This window comes from Accipiter gentilis, chromosome 31, assembly GCF_929443795.1.
Source record: "Accipiter gentilis chromosome 31, bAccGen1.1, whole genome shotgun sequence".
NCBI classification, from domain to species: Eukaryota; Metazoa; Chordata; class Aves; order Accipitriformes; family Accipitridae; genus Astur; species Astur gentilis.
In genome coordinates, this window is record NC_064910.1 from 1522854 (window position 1) to 1545754 (window position 22901).

A 22901-nucleotide genomic window follows, 5' to 3' on the forward strand; every position below is an offset into this window, starting at 1 on the left:
CCAACCTCAATCACGCTGTGATTCTCTGACTCCCCATTTCATGTTCTGTTGAAGATTTACGGAATAATTTAAAAACAAGATTTTAGATGGCCTGTGCTCTAAGTACATGTATTGTCTCAAAAAGCACCTGTAAAAAGGAAGTCTCAGAATTTATAGAATAATTTGTTAGATAATTCAAAAATTATCCATCTCGGCTCTTGGCCGAGACATACACTATCACAGATTTCCATCTTTTGCAACATCAGCCATAAAGAAAGCTATCCAGCAAACCCACGCAGCGTGTCTACATTATATGGCCTTCACTGGTCTTCTACATTTAATTAGAATGTAATAATTGGCTTCCACGGGGCCAGACAACAGATTTGAAATGTCCCTGTTAGCATGTGGCTGAACACACACGCAAAGAAGTGCTTTTTAAAATACAGCAGTAAGCTGTCTCTCTGACTTTGAAACACAGCGTCTTCCAAGGTATTTTCAGGTGAAAAGATGTGAAAAGCAAGTGAATGAAAACCAAAGGCACACAAATTTTAAAAACCTTGCCTTATGAATACAGTATAAATTTTGTCATGCTAAAATGATGTACCTAAAATTTTACCATCGGAACAGACACATGCAAACTCAGTTGTTACCCAAAGAAAATCCTTTAGGAATCAGTTTATAGCCATGTAGGCAAGATGGCAGTGCTTATTAGAGCTATGAGTTGCTTTGATTTATTTGAAGAAGCACAAGAAAGCATATGCAGCAAGCTCAGCAAATATGAAAAAGCTCCCCAAACCAACTGCTACAGCAAATTTAGGTTAATATCTCTTGCAAGTACGATGGCAATAGCACATGTGCCTCCGGGCACTACATCAGCACATTAAATCGTCGAAGAACAGGGCCCAGATACAGCTGTTGGAGCACAAGCAAGTGGTTACATGCATGCCAGGAACAGCTTGCCTCAGGTGAGATTCAGCTTTCATTAATGGTCTTCGTCTCCAGAAGGCGCTGAGGAGTTTTGCTGGTCTGGGCAACTATTTGTAAAAGGACCGGTCAATTTTCCTATCAGTGCTACTCTCAATTTGAATACACTGTCTTCTGTAGTCTGTAGCATTTTGCCTAAAAATGTCTGAAGGAGACTATGATTTTCATGAAAATCAGACAGCCAGTATTTGAACCTATATTTGGAGATCAGGACCGATACAACCTTCATACACAAAACATCCAGTATGTGTTTCTGTAATTCAATCAAGGACAATTTATTGGGCTGCTCCCATTTGCTTCCATATACTGACAAAATCAAGAAATGCCACAGTTGCACTGAGAAAGATTATGGAGAAATGTGATTTAAAAACTGTTAAAAGACTTGCTCTAATTGACAAAAAATAATAATAATGTCTAAACAAAATATTCAGATACTATGTAATATGTTTGTTTATTTTTTAAAATCCAATTTGTAAAGGTCCCTTTTTAAACAAAACAAGAACAAAAAAATCAACACAATTCAGAAAGCTTATCTCATTTACCATATTCTTCCTCACTCTTCACTTATCATAACACAAAGCAGCAACTTGTTAGTGCTCATATAGTGCACTTACATGAATTTTGATTTGTGTATTAAGCTTTAAATACAATGTATTTTCCATGAGCATAGCCCAAAGAGTACACAACATTACATTTTCAAAGCATATGTTAAAAAAAAGACAATAAATGTATATCTAAGACAGTCAAACTCAAATATTTTGACTTGGCAAATTCTATAACAATTAACAGCAATTTTAAAGTGTGTACAAAGCAGAACAGTGCCAACATGCCTCCGGTCTGTGAGCTATGGTAAAATATCAAGCGTACATATAAAGGAGAGAAGCCAAAGAAAACCGCCACAAATTCAGAGCTAACCTGAGGCACACCCCACTGTGACCAACAAAGGCAGCCCACTTTCCCACTCTATAATGCAAAGAGCTCAACAACAACAAAAAGCACGTCTACGCTACAGAAAGTGAAATGTAACTTCTTCCAATTTTGCCTCTGCATTTTTAAACAACTTGTTCGAAAAATCTAAAGATGAACACATCTAGTTATACCAAACAAATGTACAAACTATAAAGTCAGAGAAGCTCCAGAAGATTGCCACTTTCAACCTTGCATAGTGATAGCTGGCATTGATATTGCTACCATAGCTTCAGCAGAAGATATGGAAAAGAAAAATCTTTACTTCTAAGTGATGCACATACGTAACATTTTCTTCACAAAATTCAGTTAAACATTGTTTTAATAAAAGGGAAAACAGCTCTAAAAAGGGAAAGATAGTGTTCACAAGCTTAGAAATAAAAAAAATACAAAACCAGAACATTCCGTAATAAAAAAAAAGAAAATAATAAACATTCCATCATAACAGCACCTATTTTATCACTAAATAAGCCCCATACATGCAACAAACTACAACTATTGTATAAGGCTGTCAAATTAAAGGTTTACTTTTCATATAAACAAAGTGTAAAAATAGCAATAAGTTGCAATCTTCAAATTTAATGCTATGTGAGGATTTTGTCCCCCCAGTTTCATTTGGTAGCAATTTCAATATGCTTTTGATATAAAGGTCATTCATCTAGGAACCGTGATACAAATACATTGTGCCTAGGACAGTATTGTCGTATCTCTGTTCAACCTTGACAGAATTGGAATGCTCAACAACACTACTAAGTTCGGGGATGCTTTCAGCAGTATCCCCAAAACCATGATAGTGTCCATAGTGCAAAGTATCTCCAGGGTCTTCCACCCACGAGGGCCGGTTAGAAACACAGCTACTGGGGCTTCCGTTCAGATGTAGAGATCCACACATATCAGTGGCATTATTCATGGTTTTTTCTGGTTCCTCGGTGCCGTTGCTGGTATGAATTCGATGCCTGCTGGGAGAAGTTATTCCAGGAATTATTCCGTTAGGTGTTAATGTTAAACACTCCTCACGCCTGGCATCCATCCCACTGAGCTGTTGTGCGGCGCGGAAATCCAAATGTCCATTGATGGCACATCCATTTGTCAGTGCATTCAATATGGAGCTACTGCTATTCATATCTGCATTAAGAAATACACCTGTCACCAACAATTAAGAATAAATCGAAATACATAAAAATGTCTCCACTATAACTCCACTTATTTAAAAAATGCTTCCGTACACAGCTTTGAAAATAAATCCACCCTTTCTTCATTTATAACAATATAGGTAGTTCAAAGAATGAGAGCTGACCAGTAAGCTTGTAGCATGGATTCTTAGGTTGAAAATGCAACTATCTATCTACAACCAATGTGTACATATGCCTATATTAATCTTTGCAAAGACAATGTGAACTTTTTCAATTTTTTTCATTTAACTGTATGAAATAGCATAGCAGACAACATTCAGGGCAGTGTTTTGAAAGGTGGAATAAAAGGCATCTTTCCACCTTAACTGTAATGCCCTCTTGGGATGAAAGATTATGTACATGCAAGAACTGAGTATCTGGTGCAAGGGTCAAGGGTTGTGTTTTTTTTATTTTTCAGCTGTAATTTATCCATGGCTCTCTTTTTTTTTTTTTAAGTGGTAACTCTCACAGTACAGTATACACTGAAATAGGTCAAATAAAGAAATGTTATTTTGGGGTGCTAATATAAAATGTTTCAAAGTTCCTTTATTCAGAAAGTACTTCAATTTATCTAGCAGCTTGCTAGATAACATACTAGGCAGGTTTGTATTTAATGGTAAGTTTATAATAACATCTGTACAATCCACATGCAAAATGCCATACAATAGCAACAGCAGAGTGCACAGAAGACTAAAAAAGGTTAGTAGTAGGAAACAAAATTCTAAAGATGTGCATGCAAAAACCACTGACAACTGTTTTAAAGCAATTTATCCTTTGAATTTAGTAATTAGTACAATAGTTTTTACTTCCATAAACAGATTTCATCAGTATGTCTGAAATGTAAGTTTTTGCAGTGGTACTCAAAGTACTAGCACAAAAAATGGGTGATATGATCTGTTTTAAAAATGCCTACAGGTAAAGGACATCCAAAATTTACATCTATATTGGTAAAGATGAGCAAGGCAAACGTAGAAACTACAGACCTATATGGTGACATTTAAAGGTTTTTACATTCCGTTATTATCCTTGGATACACGCACATATGTTTATGTATACATGAATGCATAAACCTATGTGCAAAATAGGATTGCATTTACTGTGTGTTTCCAGTTCAAGCCAGTTAATTCTGTTGGTAACTTCCCACATTTGTAAAACATTGGGTTCCTGTTTAAGTGACACATAATGAGTACCACTGTTTGACAAGGTAGAATCTGAAGTTTTGGTTCTCTATTAGTCCTTTGCATGGATATTATTTGAAATATGGATTACGATACTGATAGTTCACATACAGTAATACATAATGCCAAGAAATGTGTTTGATTTGTAACTCACTGGATGTACTAACTGGAGTTTCCTCTGTAGTCCCTATAAAATTAAAATAACCACATCAGCTGCACTCACTAACCACAAATTCTTATTGAAAGTGGGAAAAAAACCCAAACCCCAAACCCATCAAGACATCAAAGCTAATATTTCAGTGATGAAAACGCAGAGAAGGAAGTTCATATAGTGTTTATTAACTGAAAAGTGCAAAATTGTAACTGCTTAAAAATAAATCCTTATAGGCTGGCTTTGCCAAATCAAATTTAATAGAAATGGCACTACTGTTAGTTAATACGCAAAAGTAGGTAATGAATAGTTCTAGTGATAATTATAGAATGTTATGATTTGTTAAAAATTAGCACCTATAGTAATAGAGCATATTTATGAAAGACAATCATTTTTCTGTAAATAAGAACACTTAGTAATTATCACTGGAAAATATCATAGTCTACTTTTTAAGTACTGATTATATATATGTATATATATTTATTCCTAATATATTAAAATATCTATTAATCATCATTCCCTTTGGTGAATCTGATCTGTGGTACAAAGCATAAACATATTTATTGCAGAACAGATTAAAGTAAGAAGTTAATTTCTGAATGTAATAATAGTAACTCTGTGCCTGTACCTATGAAGTGCATGGAAAAAGCTGACCCAAGACAGTTTTAATAGAAACTCTATACACATCCTGGGGTTACCAAAAGCATCTTGATTAACCAACCCTTAAAAAACTTAGAGCATTAATATACACTAATACTAGTAACATTTCAACTGTTTCATGAAGATTGGTACAAAACACAAAAATCGTTTTCCAAGGTATGTTAGTTCCAAATACTAGTTTAAGACCTGTGAAGTCCAGTCTCTTATTTACATAAAAATACTCCATAGCAGGATCCTGCACTTACATCATTGCGTCTGAACAAATTCTGAATACATGGTATATGTCCAGACTATTCTTCATAGTATTTCTTGAACTATTTTGAATATAGCTTAGTTGTAACATATGCTATACTCAAAGCTATACAAGCACTTTGATATGTTTCCCTATCAAGTCTTCTTATTAGCAATTAAATCTATTTAATTGAAAGGAAACCAATAATTTAAATTATTTCTGAATTTCCTTTAACCTGAAATTATAGCAATTAAAAGCAAGGCACAACATAATACAAGCCTCAGGTTAAAAGTGAAACAGCCATTGTGGATTTCTGTTTATCTGAAATAATAATAAACTAATAATAAACCTTCTCTTTCACCATTACAATATATTGCATGAAACAGCTAATTTTAGATACCTACTAAACCCCCAATATAATGGGTGTTACAGCAATACAATAGTTTTCAAGACTGCAGACAACAATGTGCAAAAATAAAGGACTAAGTTTTATACTTAAATTAAAAATAAAATGCATATTGATTCTTGCAACGACAAGGAGTTTGCATTGCAGAAACAGTGTATATTTCAATTTCTTTTGGTCCAACAGAAGTACTCTCCTGTTGTTTCGTGTCTTCAACCATTTGAATGTTGTTGTAGTTAACAGGAAACTGTCCACTCCCACCTGATACAACAGCAAACTCTCTATCAACGTGCATATTGTCAGCATCATCCTCAACTCCTCCATTCATCATTGGTATTAAGCCATCAAAGCTGTAAGCTGATAAAAAAAAAAGTCATGTTTAGTGACTGGTGCGCACTTGGAAACTCAGCTAAGAAACAGATGAATACTTTGATTATTAAAGCAAAAGCTTTTTACAAAGAAATGTAAATTTTTCATGTCTGAAAACTTCTGACATGTTTGAGATTCCAAATGCAGAATAAGTAAATGCTAAGTACTTGCACATTCATTTTAAACCCTTAAAATGGAGAATTACCAGTGTACCTATCAAAGTTTGCACCCACACATCAGATCAGTCTGATATACTAATAAATTGAATAAAGAGCAATTTAATTTACTGATATTTAGGCTTTACAGCTAGTGTGCCCGACAGACAAAAAGCAGTCTGTACCTCACATTTGTCTACTGCCAGTCTGGACTGCTCCCTCTTTCACTCCCAAGGGCTATCTCCCAGTAACCCACCCCCCACTCCTACCGGACTGCTCCAGGGATCCCTTCAAGAGCTGAACAAACAGCTCTGCTTTCCAAGAAAAGCTGGCAAGTGGTTAGACTGCTGTGGGAAACGGTTTAATTAGCAAGATGGGCTTGACTTCACTACCTCTCCTACCTACCACCCAACGCGCTGCTCCCAGTACTACCCCAGCAGACCCTGCGCTGCTTTCACGCCTGCACGAACGTACTTCTCTGTATACACTGCAGACACTCTTAACCTTATGTTGTAAAGGGCTACTTTACTAGACTGCAAGTCAGCTCTCATTACCTTGGGCACAACAGAAATTTTTGTAAACTACTTGTTTTTAAAGACCCTTAAGCAACAGCTGAAGTGTTTCAGGGCCAAAAACTGTGCGGGGCTTAAAGGAGCCCAGGGCCCTTGGATCAGCAGGCTTCAAATGACCCTCAACCAGGAAAGGCAAGGCATTTTTTCTGGTTACCTAGAGGAATGGGGAAGGGCATGCTGGGCAATTCAGGCGTACACCTGGCAATGCCCTCCGAACCCACCTCACAAAGAACACCCAAAAGCAGCCCCGCTGAGGCTCGTGACACCGATACAGTCACCGGCTGCGTACAGCAAGTCAGCACTGCACGTAGCACGTACAGCACAGCACAAAAGCCAACCTGCCAAGGGCCACGAGCCAGAGGGGCTGGGGCTAGGGCTGCCGCGAACACACTCCTGTGAGCCCTTGGTCTGGCGTGCACCATCATCATTGTGGTTGACCCTGTGCACTACCCTCCACCAACCAGCCCAGGAAGCAGGGTGAAATTTCTGGAATTGATTTCAGGAAAATGGACATAAAAGCCAGCTAACATTTCCAAGTCAAAAGTCAAAAATATTTGGTGCACAGTCTGAAAGCGGCCACTACTTTTAAGTTCAGCTTCAACCTTTGGAACTCTTTCGTATTACATTTGAAGAGAGTAATTGGTCTGTATCACACTGTATCAGTGTCACTTAATTTTGAGGCAGGCTTTTTTTTTTTTATACTATGCACCCAACAGCAGATACATGTGTGTGTATAAACAAAATTACATGTAAGTAACCCCCACCCACTGCCCAGTTTAGCTATTCCAGAACAAAAGGCAAAGCACAGCTTCAGTGTTTCTCTTCTTCCAACTCTACTGCTTACAGGTTCTTGTAAGGCCCATATACCGTGCCTGGTCACAAGTGGTTGTCTTCAAAGCACTGAGTGTTCTAATTTGCGACATGGCCATCAAAACCTGACTCTACCCTGCAAATACAAATTGCCTGCACTCTCTCTGAACATCTGGAATCTCCTGCACAAATAGTCTTTAAAGGACAACAGACCAGTGTGGTTTTGCTATGTGCAAAACTACCACAAAACTGGGCTTCTTTTGTAAAACAGCTAGCTAAGCACAAAGACATACTGATGACTTGACATCACTCGGCTCTGTTGTCTACAAAGTGCCTCAAGAGCAGTAATTCATTCTCACTCCAACAGACTTTTTACATTGATATGATAAATATTACCGATGCTTGTACCTTTGAGGGCAGACACGTCAGATTAGAAACTTCAGCTTCCACAGTTGGGATGCATCTCCTAATTACTCTAAAAACCTCCAAGCAAATGCAGTAAAGCTTTTGGTTTTGTTTGCAAAGGTCTTAGAAAGTCATACTGGCAAAAAAGCTCAAAAATTACCTACTCTGCTTCTCTAACATCTGTAATGGCTTAGGAGATCTTGTTCACTTAAACATACTGTCTACTTGTTTGCTTGCTCCAACTTATCCACTGGACAAACTGTTTTATGCTGAAAGGTAATGCAGATACTGCTATTTCTTGACAACATATAGAATAAAAATAGCTAGCCCAGTGCCACTCCCACACATCGTGGGGAAATGCTACCTATTGCCTAGATTTTCTGAAACCGAAAGAGATTGCTGGTTACGAACATTCAGAAGGAACAGCTCTTGAAAACAAAATACATGTATCTTTGGCTTCATGCAGCACCTCCCGGTCACAGAACATGAATGCGTTGAAGACATCTTTCCATAGCCGTTACAGGCATCTATACACTGCGTAAGTTTTCCCATTCTATGTAGCTACTTAAGCATGTTACTCCTGAAAAGCAGTCTTGCATTTAATTGCATAGGCACTCTTCTCCATCATGAATTATTTATAGTTCAGACCAACTACATGAAGTAACATATCCTGTTTATGACTGGCTGTGGAGTAACTCGTTGAGGCCTCTGATGCTAGCATGGTTGAAATAGTGGCTGGACAGCAAGTACTAAAGCAAATACTACAGAGAGCCAATATTGATGTAATTTATGCTGTCCACATCATATTTAGAAACATTGTTTTGGTCTCAAGTCCGCTCTTCTTAGAATTAAGCACTGTTTGAGCCCATTTTATTTGGTTCACTGAAAGTCACATCTGTTAGAACAACATAAACTTCAACTGAATAAAGTGTCTTCAATGAAGACCTACAAAATCCCTTTCCTGATGCTAGACACAGGAAAAACAAGCAAAGTTTGTGTGTAGAATGCTGCATTCTTTTTAATAAGAATTTAATGGGATGCCCAACAGAAAGGAAGCAGAGGGTATTCTCTATTGTATTATTTAAGGTGTTTATAAAATGTAAAAAAAAAAAAAAATTTCTTCATATAGCCACCAAAAAGTAGCTTCGAGGTTGTACTATCACATTATTGCTGGCAGAGGAAGAAGTGGTATCCTCAATGTACAAAGCTGAATAGGAATCCTTAAGGTTCATTCTAGTCTTGCATCCTCCTGTAAGCAATCAGTTCCCCTTGGAACATGATCCTGGCAACTTAAGGTATATTAACTTGATGTCACAGACATAATCCCTCTCGATTTGAGAAACCTTTCTGCATTAAATTTCTTTCATCCATCTCATCTAGCAAACAGTTTTTTAATTGGGAATTAATCCTGAGGTGGAAAATTACCATATGAACACCTGGGCATCTGTGAATTAACATTATTTGGCGCTCCTGAAGGAGAAGAAATTGAGGAAGGAGTAGAAGCTAATTTCAGCTCGTACTCCTCCACGTATTATTCTTGGCATCACGTAACTTTAGCACTATCTGGAAATAGAAATTGCTGAACACACCATGATGATGACAGGGTGAACTGGGATCGCACAGAATAATTGCATTCATCTGCTTCTTGTATTAATAGCTCATTTAGATAAGTACGTGAGTTTGTCAATAATACTCAACATCCACTCTGAAAGGCTTTAAAATGTTTATTTTCCTTTCTCAGCAACAGTATCATTCCATCCCTTTTACCTCTGAGGTCTCACCTTCCGTTCTAGCCTTCTTTACTCCAGCAGACTCCGTATCTTCAAAGGATCTCTTTCGACTTGTCCCACCACTGAATGGATTGGGACCTGCATTCTGATGAACCCCATTTAAGGTGCCATTGCTATAGAAACGATTCAGGTGACAGTTCTGGAGGTTCAAGAGAAACTGGGCACATTCTTGGAAGCCCTGGGTATGTGCAAGGTCTGCTGCTGTCAGGCCACTGGCATTTCTCAAGCTGTACAATACAAAGAAACTGAATTACACTCATTCATCAAGCTAGCTTGCTGCTGCTGCTGCCCTTACTGACTATCTATCTGTTGGTGATGAGAGAAAACATACACTTAGCAAATTTCCATTAAGAAATTAGTTATCAATCTTAGTTTTATAACTAACTTAACTTTTTGCACATATATTTGGCTTCTAAGCAAAATTTGGGAGACAATACACTTTTAAATAAAATCAATATACTATGTGCCTTAAAAAAAAAACATCTTCCTATTTAAACTTCTCAAAATGCTTTATTCTAAAATAGTCTGAAGTATCTGATCTTTACATAAACTTCAGACTGATTTAAGCCTTAAATTTTACCATTCTTCTGCAGTTTATTCTGCAATCTATTGCTTTAACTTGAGCAAAAGATCAAATACTCAAAACAAACTTAACATGACTTGGCAATTGTCCATGGCATTCTGGTTTCTACAGTAACAACATCATCGCTATTCTTCCTAACAATAAAATATATACATATAGAGAAAAAGATAAATAGATAAAGATGCTATACTTAGTTATGCTTTGCTTATACTTTTTTTTCTGGTTTGTTTCTCATTTCAAAGTGTGTGACATCATAAGTGCTGGGACTTGCTTTGTTATTTGAACCAAGACTTTCCCATGCATGAGAGAACAGCGCTGGATTTTGACTATTCTAATGCATCAAGGAGATTATAAATGAAATCAGGTAGGACATGTTGAGATGTAGAGATTTAATTTGAAAGAGTGCTGTATCACATGGCTTTACACAAACATACAGTATGTCTGTGCTTAGAAATATAGGCTAACTTCATAAGGAAATGCATAAAAGTGGAGACAAGAGGGCGAGAAATGACAAAACTAGGTTGTGAAGCAAAAAATGCTAATAAATCTTTCCAAAATTTTTTCCACCTTTCCAGACAGATCTAACTAATCAGAAAATTGAATTTTTGTTTCCTAGCTTCAATAGTTTAGAAAAGTCCATTACTTAAAAATCCAGAAACAGACCAGCCAACAGAGTAAGAATTCAGAAGATTAATAGACCTGATTCTGTTGAAACTCAAAGCTGAAAACAACTCACTCCAGCTCATGCAAAGAAAACAAAGAACAAAGCCCAGATTTGTTTCCTAGATCATTGCAACTTATTTGCTATAAAAATGAGACTTAATCTTTAGAAACTATTATGGCAAGACTAATTCCATAAATGGATACTGCTGGATTACATAGAATTTGGAAGATTAAGTCAAATTACTACAGAATCAGAAAAAATATTACTCTGGATCAGGGTTAATTTCATCCTATACTACAATATTCTGAGCCACCGTTTACTTGGACGACTAGCGAAAATCCAGATAACAGCAGCCAAGAGTGGCCTAGAAACTAAGACATTAGAAGGCTGAAAAACCTAGTTAGTAAAAAGAAATTAAACCTCAAGGTAGAGGTATTAGTTTTGAATACCTAAAAGATAGCTGCAAAGACAACAATCCATTCTGTGCATCCAGTGCAGGCACCATATGAATGGGATTAACACGAACAAAGGATATTTGAAGTTAGGCATTAGGATAAAGTTTCAGAGTATAAAGGTTGCTGAATCTCTAGAGGGTTCTCTTCCCACTCCCTCACCCCCCACCCCATTTCAAGAGCAGAGTATGATTTCAGAAATGCTACAAAATACAGTCAATCCTTTCCCATGCTGAACTAGATGGCCTGTTGAGGTCCCTGCTAACCAACATTCAATGTTCTTTTACTAGTTCTAATTTACTTGTGTAGCATACAGATGTAACACAATGCAACTACAACTTAAGAAACAGATTTCAACATATCCGTTTTGATCAAAAAGAATAGCTCAGTTTTCTGAAATCTGTTTTAAATTTGTGAGCCCCAAAAGGACAGTAAAGGAAATCTAAAGAAGAACAAATTAAAGTTACGCAAAGATAAAAACAATCAAAACAATATGGTGTTGAGTGACCACCTAATTTAATAAAACTTCAAGGAGTAAGCAATTCTATTACTTAGCAAAATGTTATTGAACAACAACTCTGCTTTGAAAAACAGACTGTAAGACAGACTACAGTTAAGTCACCATTTCCTAAAGGAATGTTGATGCAAGTTGCCAGAGGCATCTGGATATGTACAAACTAAGATTCAAGTGTGTAATCCTTCATGACCAAACTCTGGGAAAGAAAAGTTTCCCAGAAACAAAAAACTGAACTTTTAAGTTTGTGTTTGTCAGATTTTAAAATGTAGTGACCTTTGATATTTTTTGGTCTGTCTCCTTCCCACCTCTTCCTGAACAGCTTACTCTTAACAGGTAGACAAAGAGGTACTTATTCTACAGGAGTATTTTGGAAGCACTGCATAGGTTTTCAAGGGACTCGAGCACATTGGATGTAACATTCTTGCTTCTAAGAGTTTAGAAGTGTCTCTCAAAAATCCGAGTCTGAATTTAGCCTATCAATTCAAGAGAACTTCCTGTGTTCAGAAGTTAGTAATGAAAAAGAGAGAAAAAAAAAAGTCCAATCAAATAAATGGAGATTACAGGATCTAGATGGCTCTAGAAACTGGTTGGCCAACTGCTATGAAAGAAAATACAACTACTCTCAGTGGGAATACTAATTTGAGTACCTTTTCTATATCCAGTTGTCAATTTCCATTAACTTAATCGAGGCTTGATTATTCTGGAACTTTCAAATCCTTTCAAGTTTCAGTTAAACTGACTTGCATTCCAATATCAATGGGAAGGAGAAAAGGAGAAGTTGACAAAATTGGCAGAAACTCTTAAGTCTCACTTTCTCAAAAACAGGCTAGAGTGATAAAAAAAAGACCTACTTTAGCGGATTTTTCTAGCCTTCTCTACAAGGAAAAATCTGTCAGTGGGAACACAAAAGGCAGCAAGAGGTAGCTGTGCTACACTAGCTCATCATAGCAAAATGCAAGTAATTGAAGAAAAGAAATGGTTAACTCAATTAGCCACATGCACAAAGTAGGAAAGAAAATGCTATTAACAGGTGACTGGAATAGTTTTATGCATTTCCAAAATGTGTAGAAATACTGCCATCACTGTGAGGATTCTGAGTGCATAACAGAAAAATACAGTCTTATACAGTCCTCCTACAAACCCTGAAGTGGAATACTTGGATGAATTAAAAAGCTAGGACATCTACTAGACCATTCTTTAAAAGTGCCAATCTGGACTTGAGAGCGGAACTACCCTGTTACAGCAGTAGTTACAAGGAACTGGGAACACATGTATTACTAGATCTGCGGTGTATTGTCAACCTCCAATGCTGCCCCTGTCTGAAAAATGAAGCAGCTACCTCAGCTTAGTCCATGAGCTAAGAGTATAAAAGCCATTACTGTAAACGGACTCCGCTATAGGAATGAAAACAGAAATGGTTCAGTGCCCCAACTGCACATAAGAGGAGTTAAATCTCTTACGTGTCAGTCCTTGGTTATGAACTGCAGTTGTACATAAACTGATGTATCAAGTGAAAAGAAGGAGTATAACCAAAGATCCATTTGGCTATTAAGTAGACTAAACATGACACAGACTGCATGGTTAAAAAAAATAATCAACAAGCAGGAAACTCAGAGAGGTTATCCGTATATTTAAGCAAATTTTCAACTACTTCAGTTATTAGAGATGTCCCTTGAAAGGTACTTCTCTTCATTTCTCATAGCTGCTTAGGTAAAGAAGAAGGATTTGACTAGGTAAATGATACTGTAACTGAAAGTAACTTCAAGACCTGGGCTGTGAAAGAAAAGCAGTGAAAAAACCCATGCAAACCATTGGACAAATCGGACAGAAATACCTCAAAACTTCATGTCTCTTGAAAAAATCTGCTTTTCCACCCATCCTCCATTTATTTACATAAGTTAAAAATCCCTCCAGTACTAGTTTTGATCTTTTATCCTAAACACCTTGAAATAGTGTAAGCTCCAAAGAAGCTCAGAACACAGTGTTTGATATTAAATCTTCAGGCAAGCTGTCCTTTTGTTACTGCTAATCACACAGCAAATATGACAGCTCTATTTCTGTAACTGCACTACTCAGAATTTAAAAATTAGTAAGGAAATTACCTGCAGGTTTTGTATTGTGGGAGGTTTTTTTGTTTCTCTGTGGTTTTGGGTTTTTCCCCTCCCTGACAAAGATGCCAAACTTGAGGACAAGCTTTTGTTTCTTTTCAGGGTTTTTCTCTAAGCTAGACTACCTAGCTGAAACAAGACTAGGCAAGTAACAAGCTACATAGACCATATTTTTCAAAGATGATCTTATGAAGGAAGAAGCTACCTGTAAGGAAGGTGTGGAAAGATGGAAGAAGTCATATTAAAGAAAAGAAAATCAGACTAAGCCTTGAAAAGTTACATGTACTTTATGATTAGGTGGTCTTTTATTAAATAGTACTCGTTGACTTAGTGCAGTATTTTCTAAAGGTTGGCCTAGTTACTGTCAAAACACACACCTGTGCTCCAAAAACTTAATTCCCTCTCTCTCCAGGAAAAAAAAAAAAAGGAAAAAAAGAAAAAAAAAAGAAAGAAGTAGTAAAAAAACCAAAGACATCTCTGAAGGAGGTCAGTCCAGCTACAGGGACAGGTGGAAAAACTGAAGAACGAACATGGAAAACTAAAGCTCTGAAAATATAATTCCCTTTTTAGCACCTACTCCAGACAGGAACATACATGAAGGCTTGAACTGACAAATGGGAGAAAAATTCCTTACTTAACCTTACCCAGGACTAAATGCAGTTTTGGTAAGTGGTCAGAAAGTCAATTCACTCTACGCTTAGAAAACACAAACTGTGCATCATTCGCAAAGCAATTCAAGTACTTGAAGAATGAGTGAGTCCTGTTAAGATTCTTTCACTTGGCAGTATTTTTTTTGCTTTATAATTTATTATTTCCATGTAATTCTTGTTACTAGAAACAAATTAGTATCATGAAGCATGATATTATTCGCCCTCAGCTTTCTTGTATGCTAAAATCCATGAGCTGGGAATGATAAAGAAGTATTGTTTTCCTCAAAGAACAGAAGTATGATATGCTAACTCCAAAGCAAAAGAAGAAAGCCAAATGTAATCAGAAAGATACATTTTCATATTATAAAGTTATTCTAAAAAAAAAAACCAAAAAAACCACGAGAAAAGTTGAGGAAAGTCTGGATATGGATGAGTAGAAGTAGGTGATCTTGAAGTTCCTTGACAGATTACATTTAACACTTGAATTGTTCTGTAGTGACAGCTGTTTTATAAATAAACTCAAAACGTGTACTGTTATATTAATAAGTTAAAGATCTGACTTTTGCATATATATTTATTCACACATCTTCTACAGTGCTTAAAACACAGTCATAACACATTTTTCTTCTTCCATGAAGTGATGTCCACAGGTAGTCTTCAAAACTGACTGATCTTGGCATGAAGAGGACTTTTTTTTTTTAAATCTGTTTTTCTCCCTTTGGTTGACATCATCAGAACTCCCATTTTAAAGGCCCAGTTCATCTGAGAGTCCTGGTATAGAATTAAAGCAGCTATAAAGAGGACACTGATGAAGCACTTCCCTCTTCTGAAATGCTTTTAAAAATGCTGGCTATGAGTGTAATTAAATTTTTGTTCAAAAACAAGAGAGATAAATACATTATCTGGCCAAACAGGATTGGTGTACAGAAACATGAAGTTAACTTTCAGTTTAGCTTTAGTTTAGGAGGATGTTTTTATTATTTCAGTCTAACCACAATTTGTTGTTTTGAGAAGTTCACTAAAGGAAGGTAACAACCCGAGGCAAGCTCTCAAAAAATATGCAAGATACTTCCACACTATGATTAAGTTACAGAAAGTAAAAAATAACAAAACAATACAAATAAAACAAAGCTTAGAATTGTTTAAATATAACTACCTTGATGTAAGAAAGATTTACTTCAAGATAACTTACAAAATTTACTTTTAGAAGGATCTGTAGAAAGAAAAGAAAGACTTTTGCTTCTCACATTGAAGTATAAATGATACTGAATTTACTTAGAACTTCATTCCAAGTTGTTTCAATAATTCATATTTTTATACTTATTGGAGGAAAAAAGCAAGTACATTTCTATGTGTCTTTTAAACATAGATACACAATTGAAATATACTATCTTCCACTTATAATGTCACATACCTTGAAAAACAAAACGTTTGCTACAAAAAGTCAACAGTAAATCTTTTTGAAAAAACATTCATATATGTAAAAAAATACCCTAAATGTTTAATTTTAAATAGTGATTACATCACCTATAGCTTACTGTGTTTTTGTTAATGCCATGCGACAATCTAAGAAAATAAACCACAGTTTTCGTATATCAATGTAATATCTGTTAAAAAATACTGATCTCAACTTATCTATTGTTAGTTTACAAATAAAAATGTAGATAATCGTAAATTAGGGTAAGCAAAGCATGCAAATCTATAGATTCTATATCTGAATTCCTAGATTAGCATTAAAACCAATCACCGCAACAAATACCTCAACAGTATGCCTTGTGTGCAGAAAGGAAGCGATACTGAACATTCAATGCCACAACTGTAAGGTTTTCGGAGAAGCACCTGTGGCAGTTTCAGCAGTTTCTATATGGAATGCTCCCCCTTTCTAGGATTACTTGAAAAAATCAAGTCAATTCGAATTACGTAGCTGTAAAACATTGACATGTGTAGTTTTTACAGTTTCAGAATCTTCTGTTTGATTTAAACGGGCAATGGTGCATAAACAGGAAACTTATATCATAAGGGATCACATATTTGCAGGCAACATTAAGATTAAAAGTTACATTAACATACATAAAGTGCTGTAGCACATTATTCAATATGTAAGCCATTATCATGTGACCACCTTAACAACAAGATACTAAGCCTTTTATGCCTTTAAAGCATTATTACTCTCATCCTGGAACCAATTTGTCAGTTCTTCACTGCAATTTATATAGAATGGATTAAAATTACCGGTCAACTCATGGCTTCAATTACTTTAAATTTAGTAGGCTGTATCTCAAAAGAATTAGTAACTATTCCTATATAAAAATTAGCAGATACAAGGATTAAAACAAAACAAAAGAAGAAAGAGAAATAAAAGATCAGAACACTAAAACGCCCACAGTGAGAAAAAAACGTTTCCTATATAAACATCAGTATACTAGTCTAAAATTTCTAAAGCAAATTATTTAAAAATACTAAACTTTAAGTGTTTTAACCCTTTGGTGTCCAAATACAAAAGTTGTGAAATAGTTTCAACATTTTTTTTTTTCCAGATACCAAGAGAAAAATATTCTTAACTAAACAGACGTGTGTCACTGCTGAAGACAGCTATAAAAATTCATGCTAGAATTACATACTGGGCATCTACAAAAGCACAAGTTGGTGCCAAGTTTTTATTTCACAACAAAACATGTGGCAGCTGTTTTTAAAAGTCTAAAATAATTTCAATGGTAGAGTTTCTCAGAACATCCTCCAAAATCATAACAAGGTGAATACACTGGAAAGAAGGAAGCTCTTTGTGAAGCTACTTTTTTCACATCAAAATCAAGGTTCACTACAAATTATGCAGCTGTAATCAGCTCCTAGATACTGCAACTCACAACTGAGCAAATGCTGGCAGAAGAAAGAATTCATTAACCATACTAGGCAGCATTAGAGTTACTACAAGCATCACCATCAGGTGGTGATTTATTGCTGCATCTGTATTCCAATTTATATGCTTTAAGAAAGACCTCTAACAGTGGACTTCAATTTTTTTTCAATCTCTTGTAAAAATTATTCACATTTCCAAGTAAACATTTGCCTGAACAATATAGGCCTATCTGACATTGCCTGGTATCAGCAACCAACAGTATTTTAAAATTCATATTCAATTATGTACAAAGTGATTCCTAAACACAATTCATATGAAAGACTATGGTAACTCTTAAAACAACAGTCTGATTGCAATACAGCATAACAGAAGAGACCTTCCCTATTAAAGTGAAAATAAATATTTCCTAGATCACTAGCAAAAATGAATTCCAAATAAGCATCTTTTTAATACTGCAGCCACTTTAAGTCCAAAGACAATACAAGAGTTACTTAGCCAGCCAACTTTATGGAAATTGGAACTATCATTGGTGCTGCTATCATCTTTCTAGAGACCAGGAATTGCAGAAAGTTGCTTACAATGAGGAAAGCATTATGGAAGACTATTAAGGAAAGGTTCAATGCAAACTCTGACTTGAAAAGATAAACAGCCTTGCAATGCAGATTCTGCCAAGAAGCCTCTAGTAGCAAATAAGATCACATTATTTCTCCTCAACATACCAACTGAAAAACAATGATAGCCTAGAAATAGAAAAATTAAGAAAGCAAGCTTCTCTCAAATGTACCAAACATAGAAGAAAGTTCAAGAGATTCAGTACAAGAAGTATGCACAGTAAGACCTTGGGACTAAAACTAAATAAACGAGGTAAATGAATTTTGAAGAATTTTTGTGCCAAAAGGGGGGGGAATCATGAAGAAAAGGACTAAAGGTATTAGATGGATTCATTATTTTCCCATAGCAGGCATGGAAAAAGAGACTATGAAACCACACAAAATTTTTTTTTTTGTGACAAAAATAACTTGATGCTCTTATTCAAGCAGACAGAAGATCTTTCAGATCAAGAAACTGCTGAAGTGCACAAAACCACTTCAAATAAGCTTCTCAAAATACTTCTTTCAACTTTTTTTCTTTTAAATGGAGGAAAATCTATCTACCATGTATGAGCAACATGAAGCAAAATACAAAGAAGGAAACAGAAGCTGAAACAGAAGTGTAATGTTTTCCCAAAGTTATAGCTGCCAAAGCTCTTCCAGGGTTTGTTAAGCCTCCATGTAATGAAATACATCCTGTAACTTGTAGCACATGACACATATTAGAAAACTTTTCTGACCAATCTGAACGTGTTCAGGGCCATGCCACAACTGCTTGATGTTTTTTGTCCAAGTTCAAAAGGTACTAGTTGAACTATGATCAACTTCACTGAGAAGACACAAACTAGAATAGCAAATGAAATCCAAATTAACACAGCAGAAGTTAGAGCAAATGCGTTACAATTAACAATTCTCTCATCGTCTCATATCCAGTCCAAAAGTATTAGCAGATCAAGCACAGCACCTGTACAGACCATTGCCACCATCAATGTCTAGATTAGCCATCAGAACTAATCAGGCTATTTTATTTGGGAATACACTGCACCCTTGTTTCTTCCACTGTATCTAACTTGTGCTCTGGCCAAATTCCACTTCATAACACTTTGGTTTCTTCACCTGACTAATCTGCACCCAGGTTTCTGTTGCCAGTAATAGCTTATCTTACGGAAAAAAATAACCTGAAGGGAAGCTGCACAGTGAACATTAGCACAGTGTCGCATGTGAAGGCAGATCACTCCCAACAAAAAATCCTAACATTCCTGTCAGAAATCTGAGCTATCCTCATTTAAATAAGTCTTGGTAACACTTCAGTGTTCTTTATCCTTCTCTTTTGGACTGAAGAAAAGCTGAGAAGCCAGTGCTGTAAGTCACAAAGGCTCATCACTACTGAATAAGCTCCCCTATCAAGGTGACCCATATCCTGTGAACTTCCTTTATGTTCCAGAAAGGTCACAAAATATCATTGCTTTAATGAAGGATTTAACTTTATTAAAAAAAGTACAACCTCTCACGTTCTTCTCTATTTCTGAACTCATGTCAGTAACTATTGTTGTTATTCCATCCCCACTAAGAATAATCCACTCTCAAACTGAACAGGAACTCAGTGGTAAGCATTTGCTTCAGTTTCCTGCCATTATTCATAACAGCTGTAACTGAAAACTACCCTTTTCCAACCTGTTTTGCTGTAAGACTGAGCCTCTCTCTTCCACTTTTTATCAGTTATCCATGCATCTATGTTCCGCTTCACTATTTCTGAATCTTTTCCTTGAGACCAAATCCAAAGTACCGCCTTACTTCATGGTCACAACCTCCTATAAACCACGTTAAGTTCTTCTACAAGAATAGCAATCAAGCATGAAACCAAACATGGAAGATATTAGCAAGCTTTTCTTTTAATTATTTTGCAGAGAATTAAGAGTTTCACCACTGAAATGTACAAACCATTTTTACTTTGCCTTTCCATAAGAATTTACATAAGGCAGGAAAGGAAGAACGAATTCCAACACCTGTAGCCTCCATACTGCAGAATGGTCACTACAAGAATACTACAGTGACAGCCGTTAAAGTATTTGTTATACACAATGACAGAATGCTTGTTATATACAATGAAAGAAGAACAGCCACATTTTTTCCTCACCTATACTGCACGGTCTAATAACGCAACAACAGCAGTTAATCTGGCTGTGTAACTGGTATCTGGAGAGCAGACAATCAGGTTTGAAAAAAGAATCGTGTACAAAGTCGTCCGAGTTTGAAAAGTACCAAACAGATTATAGAAATACCAATATACTAATTAACAGATAAGAACCACTCTGTTGAAAAAGCACCTAAATCCTATTCTTAAACAAATAACGAGTAAGAACCTGAAGTATTATTTTCAGTGAGATTAATGACCATAAGAAAGTAGGATGTTGATTCACCTAGATTGAATCAATGTAGCAGTTCAGCTTCTAAAGTAAAAAGGTGACATAGTAATGGCACTTCACAAGTACATTAACACCAGAAATGGACTGCAGTTCAGTATTAGAAGTTTGGTAGTAAAGTTAGCTAGGTAAGAAAAACCACCAAATGTTAAAAATCCACTAAGATTTTAAGAAATCAGGAAGAAATCCAGAAGCTAATGGAGAAGATATCTGAACCCTGAGACCCTTCAAGAGAACAGGCCATGTAAGTTTCCCATCCAGACTGAAGAGAAACTGAGTGTTTACAACACAAAGGAATGGCCGATTTCTGCATTACCATCATGAAATCTACACATCACTCTTCTTCAGTCTCTTCACTAAAGGTGACTGAATTTCAGAAAGTCGAGATGTCTCAAAAGTATAAATGAGAAGAAAAAAGCTGAGATATCACAGAAGTGGTCATAATTAAAATGTGAAACACGCTTCAAACAGAAATGTATTACAAGAATTTCACAAAAGGCTAATCCAGCAGCACTAACAAAATCCACATTGGGCAGATTTCTGTTATGGAGGATGGAAAGGAGTTGTGAAGAAGAAATGAATGCTGCCTTTTTTTTTTTAAGCAACACAAAGCAGTTTGTGACACATGAATTTGCAAAGAATTAAAATTAAGCCACTGTTAAAGAATGAGAATAAAGTTTTTGCTGAAAAACTAAATACCAGGGATAGGACATTTCTCGCATTATAGAAGTGGAAGTGAAGGAGTGAAATTACACATTCAAATGAATGCAAGACAGCTTTAATGAGAAAGTGGCTGAAGTGTCTGCCTAAACTAGATCCACATCATGATATGAATCTGTCATCTGGCAGAAACAGAAGTACTGGTGTATTTATCCCAGCATGTCAGTTATTCTCCCCAAACCTGGAGACCAGAGCGTAAGAAACCAGAAAGGAAAGTTATCTCTTTGGGGTCTTGTAGCATCCCATCATGGTATACAAACTAATTTTTCCAAAACCCGTAAGACTTCTGGCAGGGAAATAAAAAGCTTTCCTATGCTACTATTCAAGCATCTTGATCAACAAAACTCTGAAACAAGCAAGTACTTGTGTTCAATTGGACAGGTGCACACCCTGTCCCACAACTTACACCTCTTTTTACTCCAAGATAATACAGCGTTTGAAACTTCTCTCCTAGCTGTTAATCAAGTCACCAAGGAATACACAACTGTTCACATGACAGCTGCAGAAGAATTTTTAGTCAGAAATAAGTGGACACAAGGCACAAGTGAGCTGCATGAGAACAGACATGAAACAGAAGTGAGTTCAAATCAGTATAATTAACAGCTGCATCTGCTTATTATTTTTTTGATTTAACAGTGTCCTGTGTTTGTAACTGAATTTTATATTTTTATATATGCTGTGATGCAATCAATGTAACTATATTAATACCCAGCATTTTAAAAAAATAGTGTAAAAGAGCAAAACAAAACATGGCACCAAGAAGGCTTTTCCTCCATAAAGAGCTGTGGACACTTGTTTTGTCACCATGATAAATAATACACAATTAACCATACATAAATTGCATAATTATGCTTTTTAGTGAAAATCCAGCAGTTATTATGGATACTTTAAAAGGTACTATCCACATTAAAAAGTCAGTTACACAGCAAACCTTTTCACTCATATGAGGACATTGTGACCACCTGCTTCCCCCTCTTCAAGGGTCCATGAATACCATAGTTAGTGGAGCAACCATTTTTATGGCTGTAGGACATACTGTGCACAGAATATGCTTCAGCTAAAATGAGAAGGTAAATACCACAAAAAAATCAAAATATTTTCACTAGGGTACAATTATTATTTTTTAATATTATTAAAAATTTACACAGGAATAGAGACCCAAATTCTCTCTCATCAATTAGGAAAACAATGCAACAATTTCATGAAATTTAGAGACTGCAACATACTGTATTTCTCTGTAAAAGCAATACACTAACAAGCCTGAAATAAAGTAAACTAGAACAATTCAAGCGAGGCAATTTTATTGAAACTAAAATTCTTCCTTTTATCCTTACTGGACTACTGTCAATATTCTTTGGCTTCCAATATAACCAAAGGAATGAATAAAGTAGAAATACAGTAAAAACTAATATCAAAGATTACACTAGTCCAAGTTACTTCATTTTAACAGCAGTATTTCAATAATCACTCATTAATAAAAATACATTTCTTGCAATATTACACTACTGTTT

The 22901-nt window shown here is 35.9% G+C and overlaps 1 protein-coding gene across 3 annotated transcripts in view; it reads right to left on the reverse strand.

The window, feature by feature from the left end:
* Window positions 1-1467: 1467 nt before the first annotated feature.
* Window positions 1468-22901, reverse strand: part of ANKRD10 (ankyrin repeat domain 10) — a 38612-nt gene continuing 17178 nt past the window's right edge. Inside the window, exons 4-7 of one of the 3 annotated variants that reach the window (XM_049834698.1) lie at window positions 9818-10053; window positions 5987-6082; window positions 4434-4466; window positions 1468-3054 (exon numbers count right to left, since the gene is read on the reverse strand). In XM_049834698.1, the coding sequence (XP_049690655.1) occupies window positions 2588-3054; window positions 4434-4466; window positions 5987-6082; window positions 9818-10053 (832 nt within the window). In that variant the 3' untranslated portion in view covers window positions 1468-2587. Of the gene's footprint in view, window positions 3073-4433; window positions 4467-5986; window positions 6083-9817; window positions 10054-22901 lie in introns of all 3 variants that reach the window. The other 2 variants (XM_049834699.1, XM_049834700.1) reach the window with 2 other exon arrangements.